Here is a 22,723-nt window from a genome sequence, read left to right on the forward strand (position 1 = left end):
TTAGAGGGCATTTCTCTGCTGTAACACTCTGTTCAATTACCCATAATATACTGTTATTTTGTTTCCTGGTTTGGAGTAAAAACATGCATTTTTCCATATTCCAGCCGGGAGAGGAGTGCTTCTGAAATACTTTAATTGGAAGTTCCTGTGTTTTGTGTATTATGCCTACTGGGCCCAACAATTTGTCTTCTACTTCTTAGAGAGCAGAATAGAAAACATTTTAAAAATACAAATACTGAGATAACATGAAGTATTGGCATTTGCACTTCCCATAGGAACAATTGTCTGGGAAACATTTGCAATATGCCTGTGCTTGGAAAAACTCTATGCTAATGCTGGGCTTAACCCATCCTCTCAGTTAAAAAAAAAAAAAAATAGTAGTTCATAGTGGTAAAGACAGCATCTGTCCATATGCTCTTAACTTTTTTACTCACTGGGATGTACAAAAGCTAATGGAGCTCTTAAAACCCAAGTGAAAAGTGTAACTTGTTTTCCCCATGGAAATCTATCCTCATCTGGGACTCAACCTGCAAGTTGTTGGAGAAGCCACGTTTTCCAGACTCCCAAGACTATTGTAGCAACAGGCTGAATGCACCTGCTGCAGCATTACCAAACATTTCTGCACTTCTGATGCATCCTCTGTGGGTACCCACTTCTAAGGTAAAAGGAGGACGTAAGGACATGCAATGTAACAGCTTTGTGGTGCCAGCCACAGCAAAAAGGTGCCATTCCAGCAAGCAGAACTGCACCTGGAGCCTAGCTGCATGTGTAAAGTCAGGAGGTTAAGAGGGAGCATTCTCACAACCAGACTTGAAATTTCTGTTAGTCCACAGATTAGTCAGAGCCTAGACCACAGCAGAAATTTCATGCTAAACTGCCTGCTGAGAGACCCAACAACAGAGAGCAGCCTGAGGGCAGTGGGAGTAATTCAGGCAGCCAATTAAAAGCAAAAAAAAAAAAAAAAAAAAGCCTTTTCCCCAAAGTTGACAGCTATTTGTAGAAACTGACATGTCATATGCTTCCTAGCATATGAAGAAGCATTTCTGGATATTAAATTCTAGCTTCGTTCCATTTCTGTTCCCAAGGTAACAGAGAGCAGGTCAGCCGAAGTTTCAGATAGGATGACTTTAAAAACTAACCTTACCTTTCTTTAGCTTCTTCTCCCATACAAGCTGCTACCAGTGGACAGAAGATGAAATCTAGCTACTTAACTGCATTTACTGCTTTAAAAACATTTTCAGCTCAACTTTGAAGATCACGTAAGTTTTCCTGCCTGCTCCTCCTGAGAATTTTTCTATTAAATATAGAGATTAGGTGCTATCTGCTCCTGACCTTTGGGCAGCGCTGCTTGTAAAGCAAAGGCTGCACTCTTTAAGAATAACGCAACACCCCCGGCCAGTTTCCAGCGACTTTCCGCGGCCTGCCCTGCGGCAGCTCCGAGTAAACAGCCCTCTCCCTGAGGTAACGTGGCTGCCCCGGGACCCTCAGGGGCCAGGGAGGGGGCTCACACTCCCGAGGAAGGCGGCCCCTCACCCGCGGCCCCCTCGCAGCTCCGCGGCGGGGCGGTGGGGGGGGGCCTAAGGGCCGCTGGCGCCCGCCCACCGCGCGGGCCCGCCGCCGCGCGCCGCGGCCAGAGCAGGCCGACGGCGACAGAAAGGGCGGGAGCCCCCCACCGACCGCGCGGCCTCCGGCGCCAAGGGCGGGAGGGGCGGCAGCCAATCAGAGGCGCGAGTTCCAGTTCCCGCGCGGGCGGAGGGCGGGGCGGGGCCGGTCGCGGCGGAGCTGCGGTCGCCGTGAGGCGGCGGAGGTCGGGCTGGGTGCGTGAGGTGGCGCGGCCCTTGACGCCAGGTTAGCTTATGTCTTTACTGCTCTCCCTTTCGTTCATGCGTCACCGCCCAGGCACTGCCAGTTCTTCAGCGATTTTGAAAACTGCGGATTTAAAAACATTTGATGCGGCCGGAAGTACCTCCTACAGCATATTTCACTTGCTTAAAGTGGTGTTCCCTAGAGTTCTTGGAGGATGAAACAGGATCGTGTTCTTCTTCAGTTGTATTGTTTCTCCTTAATAACTTAAAAGATTTTAAGTATGCTTGCATTTCCTTGTATCCTGACGGACCAGTGTTTCTAAGTCCCACTCTTCCCGTTTTAAATTGGAAACTTGAAACATACCTGATTGAGATGGTTTTGATGTTTACTGATAAAGTGACACGCCCTTAGGAAACTAGTAGTAAGAGTTGCAATTCCATTGCTTAGTATTTGTATGAATGCATGGTTATATTGCTATAAAGAAATCTTAATAAGCGATACACATCAATACTATTAAGTTGCAGTTCTATTCCCTGTCCTGCAGTTAGTATTAAGGTACAAATCTAGTGCTTCTTACAAACTCATCCCTTCTTGCTCCACCCTCCCACACCAAGTCTGTTGGACATAAACCTGATGGAGAGTCAGGATGGAGCAGGTTGTCCAAATGGTTTTCCTTACCATCCCCAGTGTTTATGGTCCACTGGTTGGCTTCACCACTGTCTCCAACCACCCGCACTCCTTCCATCAGAAGGTTCCCCTCTACTTCATTCTCCATCTGATTTTATACCTTATTCCCTGTTTCTTTTCTTTTCCTGAACCCACTGTTTTACCTCCCCTGCACTTTCTTTTCTCCACCTAGACTGCTTTCAAGTAAACAACCAGCCCCAAATTACTTTTTCCTCATTGGTCCCAATTCTGTTACGTCCATACCAAAATTTAGTATTTTCAATGCTGTTACCTAGGCAATTTTAGCCTAATATGTTATTGATACCTACTAGTATGTATATGAAGACAGCCTTGCGTCACATGTTTCCCTTATGGCCCTACAATTCATGTTGGTTACATTTCATTCACATTGTACACTTCACATTCTATTTCACAATAGAATTGTCTTACTTTAGCCTTGACTCTCCTACCTAATGTTAATTAACAACAAGTATTCTCTTACATTATGCATACCTGAGCAACACTATATCCTCTTTTGCACTGGCACCGTATCTCTGTCCTTGTATAGTTTTCATCTCACTCCTGGTTCCCATCAGAAGCATCAATTTAGAAACCTGGTGTTCCAGCAGGACCTCTTGCTCTCAACTAGCCTATACAATCACCTTTTCCCTTGTAAAACTGAAGGAGAGAAAAAAGGGCCCTCATAAATACATGAGGCATTGAAAAGTTGATAGATAGCTGAACTACTGTCTTTAAAAGCTAATTTAGAATCCATAAAAACTAATTGAATCAGCTCAATTGTCAAAATTATTGCTTAGGGGAGGTAGCTTATTTTGCTTACATGCACTTAATGGTTTGAAAGGTTTTCTGTGAAACAAACAAGAGGCATCGCTAAAAAAAAAAACAAAGTCCCAGTTCCTTTGGATAAAAATCAATTGTCTGTGATCTGTAGTTAGTCTGTTACATCCCTCCAAAGGAATAATACTGAATGCTTTGGGTAGCATTCTTCTATAGGAAATTCAGTCCAAGGTGCGTGCGCTACCAGAAATTAGGAAGTTATTCTTGTTGAACCTTTATTTCAACCTCCTCTTTCAACATTTTTGCATGATATAGGAATTATTTAACTAATCCATAGTCTGTTTATCTTCTAGACAAATGAACTGTTGACAACATCACAAAACAAGATGTTTGCAGCTTTAAAGTATCTCTCAACAGATTATTTATATGAGGTATAGTTTTATTATTTCTCTTAATATTCTGAAAGAAATATGGCAGTAACTGAAGAAAAGACTGAGTGCACATTAAAAAGAGATAGAACTACTTTCTTAGGAATTCTGTTTCAGTGAGGTTGTTGTACTGCATTTGCTGGGATAACATAATGAAGTGATTACAGGGTTTTTTCATAAAAAATTTAAGTACAATTTTTCCAAAACTGAAGAGCATCACATTTTTTTTAGTGTCTGTTACACTTATAATTGTGTTTTATAGCCAGTTCCCTGCTTAGAGCTTTCTTAGGAGAGTGCACTGTGCTTTCTAATGCATAAAATTCAATTACTTACCTTTTTGGAGAACGAATCTAATTTTCTAGCTACTTTAATATGTATTAGGATAGTGACACACAAGACTGTATTCCCTGCTGATGGTGGGGAAGAGTTTTTATAATGGTTTAGATTAAATTAATGGAGAGCAGGGGTTTTTTCACACTTAACAATGAATGTTTTGGCTTTATAGATGTTGATCAGTTAAGACAGAAACCTAATGAAGTCTTGTTTTCCCTACTGTCTACATCTGTGTGGTGTTACCAACCACTTATCACTGAAGCAGACTGTCTTACTTAATTGAATTTTCTCTCATTTACATTTTCAAGGAAAAGCTATGAGCCAAATAAAAAACTTCTCTGGCAGAGTGGTGCTTTGCCAAGAGGGGACATTTCTAGTGTGTGAGCAGAAGAATGAGGTGGCGAGACATGATGAACCCCAGATACAATTTTTCCAGCTGCCCCGTATAAATGTATCTTTGAAGAAAGGAGCCTTTTCAGTCATTAAAGACACAAGAGTTGAGATTCCTCATGCTACTGAGTGTTGTAGGTGTGATTACAAAGTCATCTTAGAAGTTCAACATTCACATACGTTATAAACTGACAGTATATGCAAGCTGTATGGAACTATAAAAATGCACATAATATCTTTTGGTTAGAAGAAAAATTTGCAGAGAACTTTACATTTCCTTGAGAAACAGTGGTAAATATGTATTCATTAAATGCCATAGCCATTAATAATGGCCCTGAAAAACACTTTTATATATTTGAGAAAGGCAAGAAACGCTATGTATTAGCAGCCTTTGTAAAGTGAACTAATTCAGCTTAACCTGTACACTTGGAAAAAACTCATTTAAAATGTTCTGTAAAATGCACAATTTTCCTGTTTTAAGGCCATTATATGTATTTGTTCCACTTTACAAACATCAGTGATTGAAAACAATTTTAGCTATTAAACTAAAGTTAACCTCAGTAAAACTACATACTGGTGTTTAAAATTTATTTCTGATCTCTGTCATATTATTGCTTGTATTTACTTGTTCAGTAGTTTCTACTTAAACTTCAGCAGGTCATTATTCTGTAACCTAAGAGTACTTTGAGAGCTGTTATGTCACAATCCTTACAGCTTGTTTTAAAGAAGAGAAAGGTTATCATCAGCTCTTTCTATTCCTGTGATCTCTGCCAGGAACTTCAGTAGCTGTACTTTATTTTACGATAAATGCAGTTGTTTTAGCAGTAACTTCAATACAGATTACTTAAACTGATGTATGGCCAGTAACATGTAGTAGACCTAGGTCCAGTTGCCTGTAGTTGCCTGTTTCTGCTGCCTTTGTTCAGTATTTGTAAAGGAGAAGATCACTGGGGAAGCATTATGCTTTGACTTAGGCAAGGGGGAAAGCATTGAATCAGTACAGTGTTTACTGAGTTTTTACAAGAGCCTTCTAAAGAAAAGATGCTATGATGGCAGTATTTTTTTGCCTTTTTTGTTAAAATTAACTGGCATTTACAGAATTTTAACTATCCCACAGAGGATTAAACTGAAATGGAAAAAGGATCTGTAATGGTAACCTCTCACAGAAATGACAATGTTTGTTCACATTGCTTCCCATGTCTTCTTTTTTTCTCTTGTCTTCCCCCCCCCCCCCCTTTTCTCTCTGCCTATATAGGAAGGTTTGATAAATGCACCAATAGCACTGTTGTTCTGGTAGCAATCCAAGTCAGTGAACTATTTCTAGTTTGCCACCTGAGATGTCTAACAGTACAGGCTATAACTGGCTTGACAGCATATGCTGAAATGGGTGGACATTTCTAGGACCTGAAGGAACAGAGCTGAATTCAGACAATGGACTTAGAACTAGAGAGAAGTTTCTAGTGTCATTCATTATGTTCTCCCACATTTCTATAGCTAGTTGCGTTTTCCAATATGCCTTTTACACCCCAGAATTTTTGAGGACAACTTCTTTCTAAGCTATAAACTTGTTAAATCCAAACCCCTGTGTAAGAATCATTTTTCTGTGCTTCCTAAACTCATTGTTTATTCTATGGTTCTGTGCTATTTATACAGTACTGCATGTGGCCTTTTGTGACAAAAGAACTGTTAGTTTATTGAAGGTGGTCTTCAGTGAAGAGTTACTAAAGTTGCCACGTTGACTATTTAATTCTAGAATTCAGTTGATCACTACCATGCTCCCCTGTTGTTTTTATTGAAGATAAAAGGATTTATAAAGGGCTTTTGTTAGCTCATAATGGCACGCGAAAGCTGAGAGGCTTTAGAATCTTATGAGCACTTAAAACGGCAACAGTAGGAATGATTTTAAATTGTTTCTGGTCAGCTTATATATGTGTCAGTTCAGGAGAACAATGAAAGTGTTAAGAGAAGCACTTGTAATTGCACACGCAAGGTTTAGGTAAGTGTAGCTAAGCATATGTGCAGTTTTGCATATGCAGAAGCATAGATTAAAAGTTAAATATCAGGTCAGGTAAATTCTAATATATTTTCTTAGCTTGGACTGTGTCAGTTTTACGAAAAAATTAAGTTTGAATATAAAATACCATGTTCTAGTAGAAAACACTTGGAAACTGTCGGACTGTTTGAAGAGGTAGTGGACAAAAAGTAAAAGAATGGAAGTCTCATAATTTTATCACATGCCTTTTTTGTGCAGAGCACGGCAAGGCAGAAGTTTTCCATCTGGAGATTGTCACTTTGCTTTCCTCCCTGTTTACATCAAGATGAAAAGTATCATCTCACTGGACTCTTTGCTGATGACAAGTATAGGAAGCCATGGACTAGAAGTAGGTTATATAGTCCTTAAGTTTTAGTTTAGCTTTCCTATAGATTAAAGGAAAAGCTTGTGTTTGTGCATAATATGATAAGTCTGGTAAAAAAAAAAGAAAGAATTCCGGAAGCAGCAGTATGTCAGTTCATATAGCTCTTGAAGGTAGAACGTGTTCATTGCCTAAGTAGAAACAAATGGGTAATGGATTATTTATTTGTGTTTGGCACCATAAATAAGGGTGATATTTGATTAGTTTGTAGAGATCTCTGGAAAACTTTATGTCTGGATATGGAAGAAAAGCAATGATCAGAGATAAGTAAAACACTAAATCTGATTAGCTGGGAGAGGTTTGAAAGATGATGCTGAGGTTTTGAGATGTGGAAAAAAACGGGGATTTCCAACCATAGAGGTAAAAATATGTATAAAAGTATTTGCATCTTTCTGGTGTATTTGCATTTACTTTTGCTAATGGAAACTAAAGGCATTGTTTCTTCTGTGTGTCCTGTGTAAAGTTTGGTTAGCCACTGCAATGGTTTGATCAATACATAAAAATAAAAATTAATTTTAATATTTCTGTGTGATTCTTTTTCTCTCTTTTTGTCTCAGTTACTTCAACACAGAACATGATCGGTATTTCAGTATTGGATCAATGGAAGAAAAGTTTATCCGTGGAGGATTTCCTTGAAAAGTCAGTAACCTTACGTTAAAAACCTATATGATTCCTTTGATATCATTCAGGTACTTTGTGAATCATAAGCTAATGATGATAATGGAAATGTTTTCTGACAGTAGCAAGTCTACGGTGTGATGGAGCTGTGCACTGTAGCAGACAGCTTAAAGATGGCTTTTTCACTAAAAGTAGTATTGTGTCTTTATGGGGTTCTCTGCTTCTTTATCTCATTTTTGTAATGTTTGTATAATCTATTTATGACATTGGAGAAAGCCTCTGAAATCTGTGCATGATCATGAAAGTAAACCATGAGGACATTTTTCCCCCCTCCCTCTCTAAGATAATTATCTTGCAACTGTAGATGAAGCTGTTTGAAGAATGGTATTTATAAATCTTTGAAAAGGTAAAAAAGGCAGGTATAGAAAGTCAAACTTGCATTATAGCAATTCAAGATAGATGTATTTATTTTAAAATTATATATATAAAGTCAAAATGTATCAGATTAAGTCTGAAATAGAGTTCATTTTAAAAACAGGTTTGCAACAGTCTTTACAGCATACATAAGACATGAAAGAAAATTATGGTTCTGCAAAACCAGTACATTGTGTGTATTTCTGCTCTCAAACAATTGTCAGTGTGAAGGAAATAAAGAAATTACATTTTTTGTTTTACAGGCCAGTGTAAAATCTATGTTATATTCAAATCTGCATAAAAAGATGGTAGTGAAGAAAACTTGTAGTTGCAGAATTAAGTAATCATGTACAGAAACTGCCAGCACCAGGCTTGCCGTTACCTTACAGTGGCACTCTTCTGTGATTTCACTATGATACAGTTTTTAATTGCATTGGCATAACCCCTGCTCATTCATGGTACAGAAATAATCATGCTCATAGAGTGGATCAGGGCTGTGCAATGAATGATGTGGCTGGCTGTGAAATTCTGCCTCTTCTAGCAATTGAGAGATGCTTTTCCTGTAGAAGTGGTACTGCATGAAAAGAAAGTGTGTACCTCTTCAAAAACATAGTTACTGCAGGAGAAGAAAAGTAGCATAAAAAGCACATAATGGGAGCTTTTCTGGAAAAAAAAAATCTTTACCCTTAATTTAAAAGGGCAGTTAACTCTCGTGGCGTTCTTCTGTGTAATTCTTTGTTCATTAGTTAATAATCATAGTAGACTCTGCAGAGGTGGTGTTTTCCCAGTATTAGGTAATTCCTGGAGCTCGGTAAGGAAGTTGAATGCTGCCTGGGGAACTGATTCTGGTTTTGGCTTTGTCAAAACTCCTGTGTGATTTTGGGCAAGTCATTTGAACCAAAACCTGTGCAGTTATCCACTGAATGTGCTCCTCTTATTTTTTGGCAGACCTAAAGAAGATGAGTGCTCATAACTGAAGCAGGTTGGAGGGTACTAGTGCTTTAACATGGAAAAATCCCATATACTTTGAAAGACTAGGGCTTTGATGTCTTAGATTGGCACCCACCATGAGCATCTTGGTTTTGTTCTAGAGAATGTAGATTATAATATTAGCATTTTTATGGAAGTCCTGTGAATATTTATGAGTTAATTTTCTGTTTTTCTCACAATGCTATTGGAAATATCCAAGATAGTGTATTCGTGTTCAGCTTGGGTTTTGGCCATATGCTCAACAGAGAAAATAACAGGACTGAACAATTTTCATTACTCAGTCAACCAGAAGATTTGGAAAATAAAAAATTGTTTATGATCACAGCTTTACCAGACACAGTACCCAGTAAGGCATAAGATAGTGTCGGTTTTTAAATAGGGTCAAAGTCCAGTTAAAAGTTTCCTAACATTTTAGTGACTTCCTTCATATCTTTCAACATTATTTTGATAGGGATTTTTAATACAACTTCCCCTTTTCTTTTTTTGAAAAAGAAAAGAAAAGCAACAAATAACTGGAAAATGTTCTCAGGTTTGCTCCTTTGGTTCCATAGTACTATTCTTTACATTCTGAACACAATAGTGAGACAAGTATTTTATAAGGCTTTGTAGGAGAATGGAGTGGGGTTTCCTTGTAATGCTTGCATTCCTCTCTTGGGTTGATGGGAAATGCGCTCTGTAGGCTAGCAGCCATTCTCATCTTGTGTCGTCGTTTAACCCCAGCCAGCAACTAAACACCACGGAGCCGCTCACTCACTCCCCCTCCACCCAGTGGGATAGGGGAGAAAATCGGGAAAAGAAGCAAAACCCGGGTTGAGATAAGAACGGTTTAATAGAACAGAAAAGAAGAAACTAATAATGATAATGATAACACTAATAAAATGACAACAGCAATAATGAAAGGATTGGAATGTACAAATGATGCGCAGTGCAATTGCTCACCACCCGCCGACCGACACCCAGCCAGTCCCCCGAGCGACGAATCCCTGCCCCCACTTCCCTGTTCCTATACTGGATGGGACGTCACATGGTATGGAATACCCCGTTGGCCAGTTTGGGTCAGGTGCCCTGGCTGTGTCCTGTGCCAACTTCATGTGCCCCTCCAGCTTTCTCGCTGGCTGGGCATGAGAAGCTGAAAAATCCTTGACATTAGTCTAAACACTACTGAGCAACAACTGAAAACATCAGTGTTATCAACATTCTTCGCATACTGAACTCAAAACATAGCATTGTACCAGCTACTAGGAGGACAGTTAACTCTATCCCAGCTGAAACCAGGACATCTTGTCACTTCATGTATCTCTAGGGTTCAGATAACTAACAGGTGTTGGAGTGGCTAACTTTTAGCTGTATAGGCCCTCCTTTGCATCTTGTCCTCAAGCTTGCGGTACTAAGTGAAGAAATGTCTGAGTACTTCTAGAAATTTGGACCAGAAGCCCTAACTCTCCCCTAACATTTGAGTTATAAAGAATGCACATTATGTGAAAGTTGGGGTGATTTTAACTGCTAAACATAAAAAATGGAAAATTAAAAAAAAAAATTTAAATAAAAGAACTGTTTTGCACAGATGCAGAAATTTTATTGTGCTATAGAAATAGCAAAATGAAAGTAAAAAAAATGTACTTACTTCTTTTGGTTGCCAAAACCAACCCCCAGATGTTATTTTGGAGACTTGCATTTGAATAGCTTAACTGGGATTGGACTAGATAACCTTCAGAGGTGCCTTCTAACCTCAACTATTTTGTGATTCTGTGATCCTGTGAACTGAAGTATTTGATTATATTTTCAGGTTTTAATTCAGTCCAGCATGTATCAATGTAACCGGTACACCACTGCATTTTTAAAGAAAGCTGTATAGATTTTGAGATTTTATGACAAAAAAGTAATTACAAAATGAATTGCATCTGAAATGATTCTGCCCTATAATGAGCTTGAACTATATGTTTAGATTAATGCTGAAAACTGCACTGAAGAGCAATGGAAATCACATTCTGCATCTTCACAAATAAGACTAATATATGTAATATAATCATCTTTGCACCTTCAGAGAGTGATAAATGTTAGGAGGATGCTGCAAAACCCATGCAAAGATATCACCCAAGACATTGTCTAGACTAATAACAGTAACAGAAAAAGAAATTCCCAAAGAAGTTGTTATAAAGACACAGTGTGGTTTAGATATGATGAGTGAGCAATTCAAGAGTCAGTTAGATGGCATCTCAAGGGATATTAGAAGAACAAAGACATTTATTAGAAAAAAGAGCATTTACTTTTACCTGTTGTTTTAGCACTTGTTAGTCATAACATCTAGATAAATCTAAGGAAATTAGTGCATGTATTAGACTGCAGTTACAGAAAATTCGAGATTATTTCACTTAATGTATTTTAAAATGAACTGGGCTTAGTCTGCCTACCAGTGAAAAATTAATTGGAGTGAGACTAGGAATTAGGGAGGAAGGAGTTAAACTTAGGTGGAGAGGATGTGTTTGGGCTTCAGGTTCTTCAAGTGCTTTGAATTCTGTTTAAGGTAAGTAAAGGGAACCTAAGTAACTCAGATATTTTAGGATAGTGGTTTCCCTGTGAGTAGGACTAAACAGTATTAATACACATAATTCCTCACAAGTCATTATAAGTATTCCTGGTGGGGAACGTAATATGCTGCCATGTATTTGCAAAGCAAGACACACAAAAAAGAGATAGGAATGAGCAGTAAATATGGTAGGCGGTTTATTTTGTATATTTAAAACATGTCCTACATTAAATGTTTTTCAGTAGATAAACTGTTAGTAAGGAACAGGGAGTGAATAGTGTAACAAGTAAATTTATAGATAACACTAGTTTCTTTCTAATAGTCAAAATGACAGGTGACAGGAAATGAGCAAGATGTTACAATCTTTCCAAGACTGGTTAGAAACAAGCATTAAAATGTTTCGCTGTTGTCATTCAAACCAATGGTAGGCATTTTTTCTGGAGTACAGTGTTCACTGCTGGTATGGCTACAGAACTGTAGTCTTGGAGTTGTACAAAAATGTATAACTGTCTAATTAAAAGATTCTAGACTTAATTATGGTTTGGCATTATAATTATCAATGTACCAGATGTGCTGATATGAAATATGGTTGTAACTGCGTTCAGTTTGGATTGCTTATCATAGGATTCAATACATTCTATTCTAAGACTCTGCTCAGAATATGAATTTGTTCTGTTTTAACAGTAGACACAAGGTTTTACTACTAAATAAGGGCTTTGTGTACATTTTTTATGTTTTTCTGTGTGTCTAAAAATTTAGGTAACTAGATTAGGAGAGGTGGTATTTTGACATAAGCTTGTCAGCTTGGGTTTGCATTTTTTTTTGTTAAAAGTTCTTCATGTAAGACAGTGAGGAGTGTAAGTGTGAATGACTGATCAAAGAGGTAAGTGAAGTGGACTGATATGTTAGGGAAAACTGATTCAAAGTGCCAGGGAGCCTAATATCTCCTCGGAGAGGCTAAGAAACAAAAAGAGGACAAGAAACAAGTGGGAGAAAAACACTGAGTGGGGGAAAAACACCGAGGAGACACAGACTGCCTAGGCAGGGGGGAGAGGACACCTGGCAGGAAAGGAAGTAAGGAAGTGAGTCTATAATTTCTAGAAACTGCCAAATTGCTTAATTGGATAAATCCCCTTACTAGCTTTAGTACATACACTTAGTTGCCATGTTTATTTTGATGATGGGACTCAACTGTCCATATTTCAAACATACTGCTGAAAGTTTTACTTCATATCGTAAAGATCTAATTGAAGCTAAATAACATTAAATCTAATGTAGTGACTTCTGCGTTCAAAACACTGTACAAGTATAGCTATATGACTTGAACATATGTTTGTTTCCATACTTAGAGTAGTCTGTCATTTAAAATATTTACAGTTTTCCAGAGCAGCCTCACTAAGGCCTTGACTCTGGAAAAGGCTGGGCCAGGTAGCCTTAAATCAGCAACTCACTTAGGCATGATCTATCTATAAAACTATAGGGAAACTCAGTGAGGTTGGCCCATGTGTAACTTGGCACAGTGTTCTAAGGTTTGTGGATTTTCAAAGGCTTATGCCATGTCAAAGTTTAGACATTAATTATTATCAACACTGTGTAGTTACTGCTTGTGAACTATACTACTTGTAGTTTCAAAATTAACTTTTGAGCTATACTAAAAAATGTTGTAAAATAGTTGTTTTTTAAAGATGTGTAGTAGAGATTCCTCTCTATTGCTGCCTAAACGTGAAGGTCTATACTGAAATTCAGAGGTGCGCTCTGATTCATAAACTGATTCCGTTTATGAGATTTACCTCCAGATGGCTAGCAAATAGCAAGACTGTGTAATGCAAAGGATTATTTAAAAACTGAATAAAACAATAGGATGCACAGCTGAGAATTCAGTTGTCTGAAATTAGAATATTAAGTTCAATAAGTATAGATGAGCAGAAAATTTGGGTTTTTCAGAAATGTCAGCACTCATCAGTCAGAGTCAGTTTATTGTTCCAGTCAATTTATATGCATAACATAGCATTAACATGGCCATATTTTAATTAGCAATTACAAATATTTTGTCTGGCTGCATAATTAGCTCAGGACTATGATTTTTTTTTTTTTTCTGTAGTCAAATGAGTTTGCTATTTATTTGGCAAGCAGTTTTTTTTCTGTCAAGTAATAGTACTATTGAGATTAGTTGCAAAAGTGACAGGAAAATGAAGTGGGTTTTTTTCTTCATTTATCCTGTCTTTTCCCTACTGCAGTTATGTGAACTTTCTGCATGATTTTTGAAACATGACTATACATTTAACCCAGCAGCAAATTTTTGTCATAAATGTTATGACATCAATAGGTTAATGCTTTTTTCTAGCCATTATCTTTTTGTTCAATTTAATGCTGGGGATAAACTTAAAGGGCTTTTTCTTGGGGAAGAATTAAACATGTAATTTGACTGTGGATCTAGCAAATTGTGATAACAACTCTGTAATTTCCAATCTTCTTCAGTGAATACGGTGATTATCAAAGTTCTTAGAGTATCTTTTTGAGTTGATTCACTGAAGAGTCAGGGAAGTTAGGACAGTGCTTTTACAACAGCTTAAGTAACAGACATTTTTTTCTGCTTTTTAGGAAACCTATCGCCTCTGTAGAGTTCTGTATTAGTAATGAATTAATAGAAGTTATTCCAAGTTCAAATCCCTGCTCTCAGACTGACACAGAAGGACCTCTTTTACTTACAAAAAATGTTTTTAAGGAAGAATCCACACAAGACAAATATTTGAAGACTGACTATGCCACTGAATTTAAAGAACAATGGCAAGGTAAAGTGTTTAATTCACTGTTTTCTAACTTTTTGTGGAGTCAGCTTGTTAACTTCCACAATTTCTTGTGCATGATCCGTAGACATTGAAGAGATCATTTGGGTGGTTGCAGCCTTTGCAATTGCAGAAGTTATAACCACTGAAGAGAGATTTATTCCCCAGAAAAGCAAGGCTTGTCTTAACAGTTCAAGATACATGCAAGCCAAAAGAAGTTTCAGGCTGATCAAATGTATGGCAGAAGGTGACAAAAAGTATTACAATAAGTAGATCTTATCCAACATTGGTCAAAATGCTAATGATCCTTTGTACCTCAATAAAAGTAGGTCCTCATGGCATGTTCTTTTACCATGTCAGGGAGAGAAAGAAGTAAGCAGTTCCTGCTTTGTTGCTGGGATGAAGATAGTTCAAATTGGGTAGTGTTCCTATGTATTTTCTGAAATTTTCTCATTAGTAGCACTCTAATAATTATAATGAATTCTGACCACAGAAAGCAAAATGTTGAGAAAGTGTTGGATTCAGCTGTATTACGATTTATTATTCTGAACTATCAGGTTTATTTTTTCAGTACAGTTTTTTTTTTATATATATCTGTCAATTATATTACTTTACAAAAGGAAAGTAATATAATCAAGCACTAAGAGCTTTTTTCCACAGTGCCAGGAAGGAGGCAGGTGGTTCTTGATACAATATTGTACAAGATAACATTTACTAGGAACATAGTATCAACAATGCAAGCCTGTTACAGGTAATAATTGAAAGACAGTAATCTTAGTTCATCTGATTAAGTAATTACCTGATTTTTTTTTTCAAAGTTAGGTGGCATATGGCAGAAGGTTTCAATAATTAATAAAGCTCTCTATAGTGTGTGCTTACAAAGAGAATAAAAATAATTCAGATGCTTTCCTATGTCTTAGCTATTACTTTCTTAGGAACAATCAAGAGAGCTAAATTTCCATGGACAGGAGTCTGAAAGAAAAAAAAAGTATAAATTTCATAAAACATTTTATATTTTTTGAAGTTTCAGATTATTATTGTGCTTAAACAAACATAAACAGGCAAGCTAAAGAGACTGGATTTTTATTTTTTTTTAATGGGAGAACATTAAATTATTCACTATACTGGTGACTCATTTATTGAATTAGCAGATCAATAATTATCTTTCAGTGTAATCGATGTGTTACTGCCAACACTTCTTCTAACTTTCTGTTTGCACTAAAGAAGGAAATATTAGCAAAAGTCTATTGACTTCTGAGGGAAATATTAATTCTAATATTTTTAAAAGCTGCCATTCAGAAAGATTTGCAAGCTATTTTGTGCCATTGAGAACCTGTTAATTAATACCAGCTAGTCAGCTAACAGCACAAAACTGAGTAGGTTACACTAAAGGCATGAAGATACATACAGAGAGTGCGAAAACATTGAAATTTACTGACAGATAAAAACAATTAGCAGTGGAATATTATGGGTGATATAATTATCTAACCTGTATTGAAAGAAAATAAGAAAAAACATGATCTAAGATTTGAAATGATCATTTAAAATCTGTTTTTTTCCAATTGAGGAAGGTTATATTTGACTTCTAAATGGCTTGTTTTGTTACTGCAGGAATTCTTTTCTACCAGCTTGTGCATGTTAAAATATTTCGTGGTTGTTTCTGTTAATGTAACCCTCTTCTTCCATTCAGAGAACAAGAACAATTTCTTCAGTCATTTCACTTTTTGAGGTGTAATATAAGAAATAACACATATAATACTTACTAAGAGCTGTAGTATTTAAAGGTTCCTGTTTAAAGCAAAAAAGTTTCCAATAAGTTTGTGCAGTTTAGTGCAATAGGTTATGCACACATTTAAAATGTGACTATAGCAGTGGAAAATAGTAAGAAAGTTAAAACCTGTGAAATATGAAGCACATTGAATGGAAAAGTTAAAAACTTAATTTGGTTCAGTCAATAACTGTAGAGTTGTAACCTTCTTCCCAATTACATTAGATTTATATTAGATTACAAACAAATTTTCAATATTTAGCATGCTGTTAATAGCCTTTCTGTTATGAGAAAGACCTCACCGTGGAATGATAACCATCTTTGTACCATTAAGCTGAAGAGCACTAATTTACACTAGCACATCATATCACTGGCAGTGAAATCCCCATTCAAACCTGAACTGTATATTTGCTCCCTGACTGATAAAGTACTTAAGCACATGCTTAAGTCTATTAAAGTTCTTTTCTTAAGTACTTTAATGGTCAAAAATTATTTAATCAAAGAAAGTGATGATACTGCATTCAAGTTACAATTCTGAAAAATAAGCATACTAAAAAATGTGGAACTGCACTTCCTAAAATCACAAAGTGGCAACTCAGTTCAGTTTTGTATGGATTTCAAACCCTGGCATTTGTGAATTTCACATTCTACCTATTGCTCCAGTTTTAAAATTCTGTATTAGGAAAGCAGTTAGGTATGTGATTACATCTGTTCCACTTCCGGAGGGCACTTCAGTAAATGCATAAGTGCATTCTTGCATAGGCATGCTTTCCTGAGATAGGGAGTAAGAGATTAAAATATGTTAAAATTAACAAAGAAATGCACTAATTAAAATATTTGTATCTCATTAGAATAATGAGATTAATTGAAAAAAACTTTTTTCATACACTTTAAGTACTACAGCCACTTATGATAAAAAGATACAATACAAATGAATATAATAAAAAATAATAAAAACTATAGCTAAATTGGGATAATAAATGCAAATCAAGGGCAAAGTTGTGCCTTATTTGACCTGATTTAGTGTTAGGATATTAGGAGTTATCCTACTTTCTTTGAATTAACAAAAATTAAATGAGTTATTATTTGAGGACAGCAGGATCAAGTTTATGTCATTGAAGCAGTCTTTATTTTCTGATTCATTTTAGCACCTACTTTTGCAACCACTATTTGCCTGAATATTGAGGTGCTTCCTACTTTGTTTTCCTGATTGCCTGAAGAAAAGGAAGAATAGATCAGGGATTTTGTAAATTGTATCAGAAGAGATGTCAATTTTTTTACTAGAGGTACTTTAAGCTTTATAGGCAACTAGAAGCTTTAGTAGACTCTCCCGAACTGTTCGTCTCATTAAACAGAGGCATTTTATAACAAGCCATGTATTTTTTAATTGATAGATTTCTTTATGGGGTTCTGTTTGTATTAGCAGCATAAAACAGTTTCAAGGAGAAGATAATCAGTATCTATTATTTCCAGCCACTAGGAAGGAAAGGTGGGTTATTAAAGATAGGGATTCATCCAGGGAGTGAAAGGGGGATGTGGGAATGAGGAGGCTTCCGTGCTGCTAAAAATAAAGAAGAACAAAAAACTCCGTTTCCCCTTCTATATGTATTATATATGTATAATATGTGTGTATATATGTGTGTATGTGTATTATATTGCAAATATAAAGAATTGCATCAAATAATAGAGTTGTGATTACTGCATCAGTTCTGTCTCATGGAGAGTAGTAGTCTAAACTCAAAAGAATTAAGAATAATGTTGTCTTTCTTGAAATCATAATAATTTGTAACCTATATTTTTTGTCTGCTTATTTTGTAAATAAATATTTTGTTACTTCAAAATTAGAGAATCTGCATTTAGGTTTAGATGTGTATGGAAAGAGTGCCTCATTTCAACATTAAAAATTGCACTGAACTGTTTCTTTGCCAAAACCTACCTCAAAAGTTCCTTTAATGTACTTTACAATGCAAACAAGGGAATGAAAAGAAAGTACCTTTTCTTTTTAACAGGTGGTAGGTAAACAAAAGAAAAAGCCAAAGAAAACAAAAGCTTATCATGTGAACCATTGGAAGTCTAGACTTTGCTGCATTTAAAGCTTAAAAATCCTAAAATATTTAAAGTAAAAAGTAGTTATTGTTTTGCTGACATTTATAGCATTCCAACAGTTGCTCAACAATTCTCTTTATTCTGATAATTCTTATTATGTTTATATTGTTTGTTAACCTTTTTTTTTTCTTTTTTTTTCAGATTTATATATAGAAGAGGAACTTGTTTTTATTGATAATCTTGAAAATTTTCGTAAAAACCTGCCTACTTCATCTATACTTCTGAGTAGGCTACAGTTTTTTTTAGTGAAAGATCCTCTTTTAGGTTCTGAAGGACAGAATTTGACAGAAGAGAACATTTTCAGGTATCTACAAATTGTTGTATAGTATTAAACATAAATAATAGTCTGTGTGTAATGCCATTAACATTTTAACATCTTCTGTTGTATGTTAACTTTTAACTAATTTATATTTGCAACAGGTAAAGACTTCAGTTTTTCTTCTTACTTATGAACAAATGAGTAGGATGAAATTTATATGCATTATTTAAGAAAACTAGATAAATATAATTATGTCATTTGTACATTCTGTAAGTGTGAAATGTGCTCAGGATTTTAGTTTTGGAATGCTGAAAAAATGTCCATCTTTAAGGGATCTGGTCCTCCCTCAGACTGACTGATTCCCTACCAGTAAATTGGCACTAAATTTATTTGAGCCAGGATTTTACACATGCTTCTGTGTTCCTTCTGTCCCTCCTCTTGGTCATGCTGTCAGTAAATCTGTGCTCTTACACTGCTGAATTGTATTATTTCAAGTCCAAATATTAATTATTCTTATGTTTTTGCTCACTTTCATATTGCTAGGTTGATTGAATTTAATTGAATGATGCCTTATGTCAGGAATTTGAACAAACTGGTACAATAAACCAGTTATAAGTTATATTCGGAATGTGCCTAATATTTTGTAAATATGTTCATCTGTATACATACATTCATAAAGTCTGGCTAAATTTTGTGCTGATTTGCTCCATGTCTGGATGACTTGTATAGCTTCCTTTGCACTTGATAGGGTTGCATGATTCATAAGCAAGGCAAAGCAGATTTTAACTGATTTAACTGTACCTATATAGTAACAGAACAGGGAGGAGTGGGGTTGTTTGCCTGTTTTTTCAAACACGAGCCCCGATCTCACAGTGAGTCTTGGACACGAGACTATGCATATGTGAATACTGTAAATACCCAGCGAAGAGAACATGATCCAAATTCTGCAATGACTTTCAGAAATACCAGTCACAGGAGAAAAAAATGGTAGTGTGAACCTTTACGGAAATAGCTCCGACCTGCTGATCTGCAGTTTACTAGCAAAGCCACCAGCCTTCTCAAGGTGGGAGTCCAAATCTCCTAGTGGACCACATTGGGAGATGCATTTAGACAGGCTTCTACTTAAGATAAAATTAAGTGAACATCCCAAGACTAGGCATAGAACAATTTATACTCTTCAGTCTAAAGTATTCCTTCACGAAAATAGTGGTGTCAGGGACCGATGAGGAAGCTATCCCCCTAAAAAGTCATTATAGATTTAGTGCCTGTAATGGCCATGGGGGGGAAGCCTGATGAAAGGTTTTCTTTCTACTTGAAAAATCTTCATTCCCTGTTCTGCTTGTATCCTTGCTTTACAAGACAAGTAGTAGCCTCAACGTGAGTTTTACTTCTTGGCATTTTAAAAGTTTGTCAGTTAAACTAGGGAACATGCTTTTAGTTTGCATTTTAATTAACAGTGAGCACACTCTGCCTTCTTTTGTACTGAATGGTTCCTGAAAATAGAAGTGAAAGATGACAAGAGATAAATAATGTCAAGGTTATAGAATACAAATATATATATAAAAAATATAGACATTTTGTATATAGCAGAAAAACTTGACATTAGAAAAAAATTAGGTCTCCAGCTTTTGCAGAAAGCATTTTTTACCTAACAGGACTTACGTGTTGAAATGATGAACAATTTTAATATGGGGGTTTTTTCTGTAACTTTTTTAAGGCAGGTGTCAATATTAAGTAGTTCTACTGTGTATATAACATATTATTTCTTGAAAAATAATTTCAGTTAATTACACAGGTTGGTACAGCATCCCCTAGAATTGCTGTCTTAGAAAAGCATGGATTTAGAAAAAAACAACTTTTGCAACATATATGGCTATTAAAGCTACCACTAAGACTTTCAGTCTTAGATATGAAGTAATACAAAGAAATCACATGCTTTATTTTTTTATCTTTTAAAGGGAATGTTTGACTTTCCAAAATGAAGTGGAGATGCAAGAGAGTAAAAAAGAATTGCAGGGGATTAAAGAGAACTTCTGTACCATATCTGTAAAAGATGAAGAGGTATCATCATGTTGTTTCTTACTAATCATATTAGTGATTGCTTTATGTTATGCATAAGTGTTTGTTCATCTGCAAGTCATTTTACTGAATTCTTCTCATACTTGCCAAATATTTGTAGCCTTCATATTTCCAAGATCAGAAAACACTGGTATTATTTGTCATTTTTTATTTCTTGGATGCTGTTGTTGGGAATCTCCACTCTGATCAGCTGTTTCTCCTGGGACCTGATGTGTTGGCAGTTTTATGTAGGTACTGTTACACTAAGAATAAAAATGAACCAGAACAGGAAGACATGACAAGTGCATGGGAAAGGGAAAGTTCCAAGACATGCTCTGGGATTTGGGGGGCCAGTTTGGCTTCTTTTTTTAAAGAAGTCAAATTTATTTTTTGCTCCATTTTTCAAAATTCTAAACCCCCAAACTTTCAATGAAATAAATGAGGATTTTACTTGATTGGGAACTGTAATTTCAGATCCACATTTTATACTCTACTGACTCAATTTGAAATACTGTAACACTATTTTTTTTCTCTGTATTGAGCAAAGCTTCGTGTATGCTATGTAAATGACATATGACTTCTTTCTTAAAAGCTCTTAGCTTAGTTTAGAGTTAAGCTATTTCAGGATTTTGAAAAAGCTTAGAATGTACAGTAACATCAAGGGAAATTTACTTACCATTCTGTTGTGATTAATATTTTTCAGTATTTCATCTTGCCTGTTGAGTTAGAATTCTGCAAACCCAGCAATAGCAGATCAGATTCTGTTAAGATTCCATCATACTTGGAACTGAAAGAGTTGTTAAATTTAGCTCCAGAAACTATGGCTGATGAAGACATGTGCAAAGAGATGATCAAAGAAGGTGAGGGTTGGTTTTCTTAAATGCTTCTTGACCTGATTTTCCTTTCATTTGCACACACTTAACACAATCTAGCTCTTTTATATTTAGTTGACTTATGAATCACATCACAGCCTATCAAATGAGAATTTCTGTGTATGAGACTACGAACTGTGCTATACCCAAATTTCTGAGTATTAGAAATGTCTCCTCAAGTAGCCAAAGGGAAGTGAACTATTTGCCATTTGGTTCAATCCATGGTTGTGTTGTAATCTTGGAAACAAATGTAACATGAGCTGTGATTCATGATATCCAGTCTACCACAAATGTAGTAATTCAGGGTTACATTGTCTTATCTGTAATTAATTTACTTTGAGAGACATCCTTAAGACGGTTATATGCAGTACAGTCATACTATATGAATTGCTTGTATTACATTGTAATTGCGAACAAAAGCAGATTTCTGGAGAAAAAGGGTTAAATATTTCTGTGGATAACAGGAATATTCTAAATGACAGTAGTAATTTCTTTGAAGGAATTTAAGAGAAGTTACTAAATGCTTTTGTACTACAGACAAGTACAACTTTGATGATGCTTACTAGCTATTGGAGTGCTATCTATGAGTTATTTTGTGTAGTTAAAAGAAAAAGACAGTGCCTGAGATTTTTTTACTTTGATTAAAAAAAACAGTTTGCATTGGTTTTGTCAAACAAGTGAAGAAAACCACTTCTCTGGTGGACAGAAAGCAGCTCAAAGAAGCAAGATGCATGCTTCTGAGTGTGGAGGGTGTGTGCTGAATTCTCTTTCTGATAGGGCAGCAGTTTGGAGTAATCTAGTCTCTTATTGAAGATAGGAACAAAACTTTTGAAAGTGTATATTTGACTAAGGCAGTTTCATGCGCATTCCTTGTGATACATTTAGTACATCACAATCTACAAGCCATGTTCCAAGCTGAGTGACCCAACCTCCACTGCAGAGGCTTGAGGATTTTGTACATAGATGTTAGCCCTGACTATTCTTTCCTGTTCTGTTTTATTCCTTTTTAGTAGCAAGATAATCTACATACACAAACTCCTAGTAGACTACATTTAGGCTACCTACTTGTTCCAGAAATCATATCACTGTAGTCATAAGAACTTTGAATAGTTCAGATAGTGACTATACTATATTGTAGTTTTTTTCTCTGGCACCTTTAAGGAATGAGACTGAGCATTGCTCTGATCAGCTATGGCATTTGGGGTTACTAAGCATAACTGTATTTTTTCATAACAATATATTATGGAGATTCAATAAAAAGATAGAAAAAAAGGAATAAATGGCTGATTTATGGCTCCTTTTAAAATCTGTTTTCAGATCTCAAAGCAGAAATTACATACAAAATAGAAATTTCCAAGTACTATCCCATACCACAAGAGGCTTGCTCCAGTGATAGTAGAAGTATGTTGGAATTCTGTGAGTCAGGTAGGAAGATCTACATAAATCAAGGGTTGGTATTTAAAACGAATTCTTCAAGTGATTGTCCCATA

The 22,723-nt window shown here is 36.0% G+C and overlaps 1 protein-coding gene across 1 annotated transcript in view; it reads left to right on the plus strand.

The window, feature by feature from the left end:
* The first annotated feature begins 3,656 nt into the window (after window positions 1-3,656).
* The window catches only part of SHOC1 (shortage in chiasmata 1), a 56,021-nt gene continuing 36,954 nt past the window's right edge, over window positions 3,657-22,723 (plus strand). Inside the window, exons 1-8 of the mRNA XM_052775979.1 lie at window positions 3,657-3,701; window positions 6,673-6,802; window positions 7,393-7,474; window positions 13,986-14,176; window positions 18,186-18,348; window positions 20,262-20,364; window positions 21,065-21,221; window positions 22,551-22,658. Of these exons, the coding sequence (XP_052631939.1) occupies window positions 3,657-3,701; window positions 6,673-6,802; window positions 7,393-7,474; window positions 13,986-14,176; window positions 18,186-18,348; window positions 20,262-20,364; window positions 21,065-21,221; window positions 22,551-22,658 (979 nt within the window). The remainder of the gene's footprint in view (window positions 3,702-6,672; window positions 6,803-7,392; window positions 7,475-13,985; window positions 14,177-18,185; window positions 18,349-20,261; window positions 20,365-21,064; window positions 21,222-22,550; window positions 22,659-22,723) is intronic.

The sequence above is a fragment of the Harpia harpyja genome, chromosome Z, assembly GCF_026419915.1.
Source record: "Harpia harpyja isolate bHarHar1 chromosome Z, bHarHar1 primary haplotype, whole genome shotgun sequence".
In the NCBI taxonomy this organism is placed as follows: domain Eukaryota; kingdom Metazoa; phylum Chordata; class Aves; order Accipitriformes; family Accipitridae; genus Harpia; species Harpia harpyja.